This window comes from Microcebus murinus, chromosome 7, assembly GCF_040939455.1.
Source record: "Microcebus murinus isolate Inina chromosome 7, M.murinus_Inina_mat1.0, whole genome shotgun sequence".
NCBI lineage: Eukaryota > Metazoa > Chordata > Mammalia > Primates > Cheirogaleidae > Microcebus > Microcebus murinus.
The window spans coordinates 61,906,110-61,914,260 of NC_134110.1; the positions used below are offsets into that span (position 1 = coordinate 61,906,110).

Sequence of the window (8,151 nt, forward strand, 5' to 3'; positions counted from 1 at the left end):
TTTTTTTTTTTGAGACAGAGTCTCACTTGTTGCCCAGGCTAGAGTGAGTGCTGTGGCGTCAGCCTAGCTCACAGCAACCTCAAACTCCTGGGCTCAAGCAATCCTGCTGCCTCAGCCTCCTGAGTAGCTGGGACTACAGGCATGCACCACCATGCCCAGCTAATTTTATATATATATATATTAGTTGGCCAATTAATTTCTTTCTATTTATAGTAGAGACGGGGTCTTGCTCTTGCTCAGGCTGGTTTTGAACTCCTGACCTCGAGCAATCCGCCCGCCTCAGCCTCCCAGAGTGCTAGGATTACAGGCGTGAGCCACCTCGCCCGGCTACTAAATTCTTTTGAAAGGTATTCCTATAATAGAACTGCTCTTAGAGCTAACAGAGTAAATGAGAATGATGGAAGCTTGTATTTTCTTTCTGGTTGAATTTTTTTTCTGTTTAGGAAGCACGTAGGTGTTCTTCATGATTTTGTTGTCCACGATTATGCTGACACTGTAAGATCCCAGGGCTATAGGGACATCATTTTGCCTAATCACAAAAATGTTTTAATGGCTGAGTTCAGAAACCCACTTTTCTGATGATGATCTTCAGAAAGTATGTGTTGGTCTCGAGAAATGGGAAAGCACTATGTCCTCAATCAACAAACCTGCAGCCATTGTCCAGTCACCATTCTGGAATCCTCTTTCTGGAAAGTGCCAACCCAGTCCCCAGTGTAAAGGAACTCTGTCCTGTCTTATTCCCTCTTTGACAAATTCGGGACCTTTTCAAGGCTTGCCCTGCCCTAGCCTTGAGCTGCCCTTGGAAGAGACTTCAAAGGTAAGCAGTTACCTTGTTCCATGCTCCGGCTCAGAAAATGCTATACCTAGAAGGGTCCTGGAGTTCCCCACCCTCCAGGATTGCAGTGCCCTTTTCCAGACTAAACACCTGTACCTGCTCAGAATACAGTTTCTATTAAACCAGGCTCATTCTTATTAGGAATTATTCTAACTCCCCTTTCTCCTGCTGACTGAAATTCTTTATTGTCTTTGATGGGATCCTGATTACTCAGCCAGCAGCTTAACTCAGGTTCATTGGTTTCCCACTGTTCAAATAACATTCCCAGTGTGGAATAAATATAGACAGTCAACTTATTTCAAAACCAGCCTTTTAAAATATGTACATATATGTGATTCTTTTGGGGTCATTTACTTTGGATAAAGTAAGTTACAACAGAGGGTTGACATAGTGCTTTTGAATTACAAGAATAGTTATGAAAGGATGAGATACCCCACCTCCAGCACCCCAAGGGACACACACACTCGTCTCCCTACCTCACCATGTACCAGATTCATAAGAAGATAAACAAGGCACTCCTTTTCACAGACACCCTCTTGTGACTGGGAGGCAGAAAAATGTGGTTGTTATTAAACATGTGGGCCTTGGAGTGAGACAGACCTGGGTTTGCATGCAGAGCCTGCATGATGATGGAGTGGCCTTGGGCAGGTTACCTCCGCCTCCCCTAGCTGCAGGTTCATTATCTGCTAAATGAGAATAGTTACACTAACCAGAGGATCAAATGAGACAGCGTGTGTAAGATGCTCAATGCGGAACTTGGTGCACAGTAACTCTCAATAATTAGTATAATTATATGATTACTTCCTCTTTAGGAACCTAAAACTCTGGCCCGCACTGCATTAGAGAGCATTTATTTGCTGAAAGACAGGCCAACTTCTGTTCTCATGTAATTGGTCAGGCCCACAGGCACTGGCGGATTGGGTTTCCAGATGGCTTCAGCTCTTCTTTGAGCTTTCATTAAATAATACCTTAATTATTAGCTCAAGAGCACACTGAACACAGTCCCTGCCAGTCTTCCTGAACCTTCCCTGCGGGAAGCCAAGGCCTTTTGAGGAACTACTAAGCCCTTTCCTGTGAGTGTTGAGAGCTGAGGGGAAGAGGGGAAGCAAGCCTTTGCTCTCTAGGTTCGTGTATTTAGGATCTGATCTGGTCCTGGCACAGCTTTGCATGACTGGGATTTTTTACCTTCCCCACCTGTACAGGGAAGGAAGCAGGCTTGTAAGCTTTGCAACCCAAGACCGAAGCTGAATTCAGGCTGTCTAACCTCCAGGTCAGTGTTCTGTGCGCCTGAGCCTCAGAGGCCAAGAGAGGAGGGACACAGACGTCAGCGTCCCTAATGGGTGGGGCTGTCACCGTCACGACTTGTGTCACGGAGCATCATCTCCACTCTGTAGTCAGAGAGGAAGCAGAAGGACCTGCCGCCGCCTGCCCCCTCCTGCCCAGCCCGGCCCCGCAGGCAGCCCAGGCACCTGCCACCCTCCTGGCCTCCCGGATTCTCAAGACGGAGCTCAAAGAACCATCCCCTCCTCTGCCCGGGCAAGGTGCCACCTCCACAGGGCAAATCACATCCATTTGATCTGGAACAAAAGGCTGCGGTGGTGTCTGAAATGACAACTCCCAGGCGGGTGATGTCATGCTGTTTTGTTTGTCTCCATGGACTGTGGGATCCGATTTCAGTTGTGAAGAAAATGGTCTGGGGAAAAAAGTTACTTCATTCGGAAAATTCCGAGAAGCCATAAATACAGTTTGCAGCTGATGAAAGCACATTCACACGCAGACAATGGCTTTCGGTGGAAGAAGAGACCTCCTGCCCAAGGGCCCGGCCTCTTCACCCCCACCCACTGGCAGCCTGCTGCTGAGAGCAGACACATGTGTGCGAGGTTCTGCCAAGATCCGGAACAATCCCCTTCTTCCCTGAGGAGACTCCCTGTGACCCAGTGGCTGGTTGGCTGGGGCCACGGTGTCCCTGGTTCTCACCCTAAGCTGTCTCCTGCCCAGAGCCCGTCCCTGCAGTATGCAGCACAGTTGAGCCCACTTCCCTCTCCCAAGTGGTTGGCCTGCATTTCTGAGTTGCTGCTAAGGCAAATTAAAAATCACATTTTGTTTTGCTGTCTTCATTTCTTATTCTCTTTCTAGTCTTTCAATTTCTTGTGAATCCTTTTAGCTTTTCTTCCTCTTTTCTTTTTCCCCCCACAGTCAACACAGTGAGAAAAAGGCAGAAACAGAGGGTAAACTCTATCACGATTTTCATGAGAATTCTAGGATATAAACAGTTCTAGAATATAGACCTTCGTCCCTGGGTCAGGGAGGAAGAAGAGGCGCTGCTGGAAAAGACCGGGGGGCGGGGAGCTTAGAACCAGGGTCCACTGTTCCAGATTGTTGCCCCCTGGATTCACTCACCCACCTGTTTTCAAAAAAATCATATAAAAACACTAAAGCAAGATAACAGAATTTTGGAAGATAGGACAAAGTCTTCTTAGCCTAATTCCTTCTTCCATTAGTGTCTTCCTGGTGCCAGGTCCAGTTAGGTGACTGAGACTTTCATTCTGTTTTGTTTTATTTTTGTTTTGGGGGGGTTTTTGGGTTTTGTTTATATGTTTGTTTTTTTAACAAACAGTGTCTCCTCTGTCACCCAGGCTGGAGTACAGTGGTGTGATCGTAACTCTCTGCAACCTCAAACTTCTAGGCTCAAGTGATCCTTAGAGCTGATCCTCAGAGCTGATCTTCCCTGAAACTCTCTCACAGCCTCTAATTTCCACCCCCAAATCAGTCCCCAGAGTCAATGGCCCCTTGAGCTTGGTCCTGGAACGCAGAGCCCATTTCCCTGGGCCTGCAAAGCATGCTGATCTCCAAGCAGCCCATGTGCAGCTTTGGTGCTTGACATTGTTGAGGAGGAAAACTTTTCCTCTATCCTCTTAGGTTCTTTCCCAAAAGACAGATTAGCAAAAGAAAAGGTAGATTTTTATTCAAATATGTATGTACTTGAGAGCTCACCAAAAAAAAAATGTGACTTGAGGGGGCAGGTAGTATCTGGAGTTTATATGCCATCTTAATAGTGGGTGGGGTGGGGCAGAGGGACACTTCTGGGAAAACAAGTGACTTAGGAGAAATAAATGGGTCCTTAGGAGAGTAGATGGGAGATATGATAGTTTTATGACAATTTGTTATCCAGGTGCTGACGTGTGTTGACTTCTCAGTGATAAGAGTCAATCTCTGGTTGTGAAACTCCCAGGGAAGGGGTTTATGATAGTTGGATTCTTTGGGAAGGCTTTACATTTAGAAAGATAAAGGGAGTTTACTTTTAGAAAGATAAAGGGAGTTCAGGAAAGGCCTCTTCCTGCAGCTGTTGAGTCTCAAATGTCTTCAGCTCAAAATGTGATCGTTCTTCTGGCACCATGACATATTCTGGACGCCTTCCCCAAGCGGGTCTTCCCTCTAGAATACCCGGCGGCCCACTAGCAGCCGCACTGCGGGTCTCAGCTCAGTGCCCGAGCTCCACCCCTGTCCCACGCCTGCCCTGACACCCAGGCAGAGTCAGGCCCCCAGCCCCTGTTCCCACAGCCAGCCACATGTGTCTCGGTGGGGGACACCCCAGTGTGCAGGGTTAGGATGGGAGCTTGGGGAAGAGGGGCAAGAGCCAGCCTTGTTTGCCTCTGAATCCTCCACTCCTAACCCACTTCCGGGCATATCGTGGGAGCTCAACAAATATCCGAGGAACAAATGGAGGAGACCGTGAGTGTATTTAATGATGGCGTTCTGCCCCCCAGGCAAAGTGCGGCAAGATGCTGTAAGAACACAAACAAAGCCAAAGCTTTTTAAGAGGTCCTCATTAACCCAATGAGTCAAACCCTGAAGTGGCTTTTATCTTAATGGAATTTGGCTGTATCTCAGTATTACTTGAAGTACAGGAGCCATCAGTTTGGATTTAGGAAATGTGGATTTTCAAGGTCTTGGGATTTGGTTTCTAGATGTGAGTAGTTTTTCCTCATAGACCAGCGCCATCCCATAGAAATGCAATGCAAGTCATTTGTGTCATTTAAAATTCTCCAGCAGTCACATTGAAAGAGTAATAAGAAACAAGTGAACTTAATTTTAACAGCATATTTTAGTTAACCTAATATATCCAAAATAGTGTCATTTTAACATGTAATCAGTATTAAAAAGTATTAATGAGATATTTTACATTCTTCTTTTGTGCTAAGTCTTTGAAATTTTACACTTCCAACAGACTCAATTTGCACGGGCCACATTGCAAGTGCTCGGTAGCCACATGTCAGTGCAGTTATAGACAAGTGTCACGGAAGTTAGTATTTCTAGAAGGTCCCCCGTGAGATGTGATTCTAAGAAGTGGGCCGTGACAGCCTAGCAAACCAGAGGTCTGGGCTTATGGGAGGTCACAGGGCACAACCAAAAACAACGCAGGAAGGGTCTGGAGTCTTTCCTGGAGTCTTTTCTCAGTCCCGAGATGGGACAGGATCCCTTCACATCCACATTTTCTCTGTGGTCTCTTGGATCAGTTTCATCAGACCTAGGCTGACAGGCCAGAGGTAGGAAGTTTGCTCCTGCTGGTAAAACTTCATTAATTCATTCAATAAATCCTAAGCAGGCAACTACTATGTGCCAGGCACTGTTCTAAGACTTGCGATATAGCAGTGAACAGTACAGACTCCCTGCCCTTGAGTAGACAATGGAAAGTAACAAAATAAACATGAGGATTGCACAGTATATGAGCAAATGGTGAGTGCTGTGGAAACAAAGGCAAAAACAGAAGAAGGTATGGAGATGAGGTGCTGGGGGGGGCAGGTTACATTCAGTGTTGTGGTCAGAGCCGGCCTCATGGAGAAGGTGAGATTTGAGCAAGTCCAAACACAAAGGGTAGAAGCAGGAGAGGAGGTTGGGCGGAGGAGCATCCCAGACAGAGAAAACAGCCGGAGCAAGGGCCCCCGGGTGAGCCTGACACAGGGAAGCTGTGAAAGGACCAGCCCCTCTGGAGGGGACCGAGCGAGGGCGAGAGTAGGGAGGCGAAGTCACAGAGGGAAGGGGGTGGGGGAAGCGGACTGTTTAGGGCCTTGCAGGCCACGGCAAGGGCATCAGCTTTCATTCTGAGAGAAGAGGAAAATCACTATAGGATTTTCAGTGATATGGTCTGCCTTCAATTTTAACAGGAGGCAAGCTTGGAGGGCAAGCGTAGAAACCTGAGCACCAGTTAAGGAGGCTCTTCCAACAATCCATGGTGGTTGGACCAGGGTAGTAGTAGCAGGGAAGATGATAAAGGATTATGGATACATTTTGAAGGCCAAGCCAGCAGGGTGTGAGAAAGAGCAGTCAAAGATGACTCTTCGGCTTCTGATTTGAGCAAACGGTAAGATGTCAGGGCCATCTGCACAGATAGGAAGGGCTGCAATGGGAGCGGGAGTTTGGTGTGGGCATGTTGGGTTTGAGGTGCCTGTTCAATATCCAAAGAGAAATGTCAAGCAGGCAATTGGAATGATGCGGCTAGAATTTGGGAGAAAAGTTTTGGCTAGAGATAGGACTTCTCTGTCGTATTGGAAGTTCTCAGCATACAGATGGAATTCAGAGTCCTGGGACTCGGCGAAGTCATTTGGGCCTAGAGAAGAGGCTCCTGGAGCATGCGACGTGAAGAGCGAAGATGCCAAGGAGACTGAGAGGAGCGATCCAGGGAAGAAGGAAAACCAAGAGCCTATAGTGTCCTGGAAGCCAAAGGAAGAAAGTACATCAAAGAAGAAGGAACCGACCGTATGGAATGCTCCTGGTAGGTCAAATAAGATGCAACCGAGAAATGAGAATTAATTGTTGGGTTTAGCAACATGGAGACGGCTTTCACTTTGATGAGAGCAGTTTCCATGGCATGATAGAAACAAAAGCCTAGCTGGGGTGGGCTTCAGAGAGAATATGTGGGGTAGAATGGGAGGGAGTGAGTATAGCACATTAACTTCCCTGTGAGTTGTATGTAACTCATGCTAGTTTTGAGCCCGGGACCTTGTGAAGCATGTATAACACACGTCTCTTCACACTGGGAGCCCCAAGAACTATTTTTCAAGTTGCATGTAACTCACTCACAGAAAACAATAAAAAAAATAACAAATTTTTCATTAAATTAGAAATGATCACACTTGCCCCAGGGAAAAGAGTAATATATGTATACCATGGAGTACTACTCAGCTTTAGAAACAATGGTGATATAGCACCTCTCGTATTTTCCTGGATAGAGCTGGAACCCATTCTACTAAGTGAAGTATCCCAAGAATGGAAAAACAAGCACCACATGTACTCACCAGCAAATTGGTTTTAACGGATCAACACCTAAGTGGACATATAGGAGTAACATTTACCGTTGTCGGGCAGGTGGGAGAGGGGAGGAGGGGATGGGTATATACAAACATAATGAGTGAGATGTGCAAAGTTTGGGGGATGGATATGATTAAAGCTCTGACTGGGGGGAGGGCAGGGGCAATATACATAACCTTAACATTTGTACCCCCATAATTTGCTGAAATAAAAAAAATAATAAAAAAAATAAGATAAAGCTCCCCAGATGATTCAAATGTGAAAAAAAAAAAAAAAAAGAAAGAAATGATTGTTGTTTTCGAAGTTTTTATTCTATTTTTGTAATAAAACACCATGGCCCCAAGGGAAAAAAATTGTTTTCTAGTGTAGCCAGGCCTGGTGGTCCAGCAGAAGCCCTCGGCACTGGCGGCAGTGGGTGCCTCTCTCCCCAGCGCTCACCCTTCGCCCCTCCCATTTCCGCAGCCACACACGGGAGTTCAGCGCAGTTGGGGGACTCCAGGGCTGGGGAAGAGCCCGTGTTTTCCTTTGGGTAGGAAAGGGCCAGGTGTCTGTCAGGGCAGCTGTAGTCCTCTGGAAGGGACTGCAGGCTGATGGTCCTGGGGGGAGCATTCAGGAGGAAGGAAGCAGCAGATGGAGCTCCTTGGCTCCAGCTCAGAATCCAGAACAGGGAGGCCCCGTGTTTCCTCTGTCCCCTTTCTGGGAGGATGGAGCTCTGAGCCTGGCTGGGAGCTCAGGGTAGAGGTAGGTCTGAGCACCCCAGGACAGGGGAAGGAGATATTAATGACCTTGCAGGCCCAGGTTAGAAACTCAGTGGTGGAAGAGACAGCCCAGGGGAAAGACCCTGGGCAGGGTTTTGGCCACTGCCAGCTGTCTCCCTGCCCTCCCCTACCCCCACCCTCCCCAATCCCTGTCCCACACAGACTTCTCATCTGGCCTCTAGTGGGGAACTCCCAGCCCACGTGCCTGCCCCTGCAGTGTGTGGGGGTGGTGGAGAGAGTGTGACAAAG

General features: G+C 47.5%; 1 protein-coding gene across 2 annotated transcripts in view; it reads left to right on the forward strand.

The window, feature by feature from the left end:
- The window catches only part of ANKRD46 (ankyrin repeat domain 46), a 41,963-nt gene extending 39,013 nt beyond the window's left edge, over positions 1–2,950 (forward strand). For both annotated transcript variants that reach the window (XM_012762029.3, XM_012762031.3), the window contains exon 6: positions 2,038–2,950. In XM_012762029.3, coding sequence (XP_012617483.1) covers positions 2,038–2,172 — 135 coding nt within the window. In that variant the 3' untranslated portion in view covers positions 2,173–2,950. The remainder of the gene's footprint in view (positions 1–2,037) is intronic.
- Positions 2,951–8,151: the final 5,201 nt, after the last annotated feature.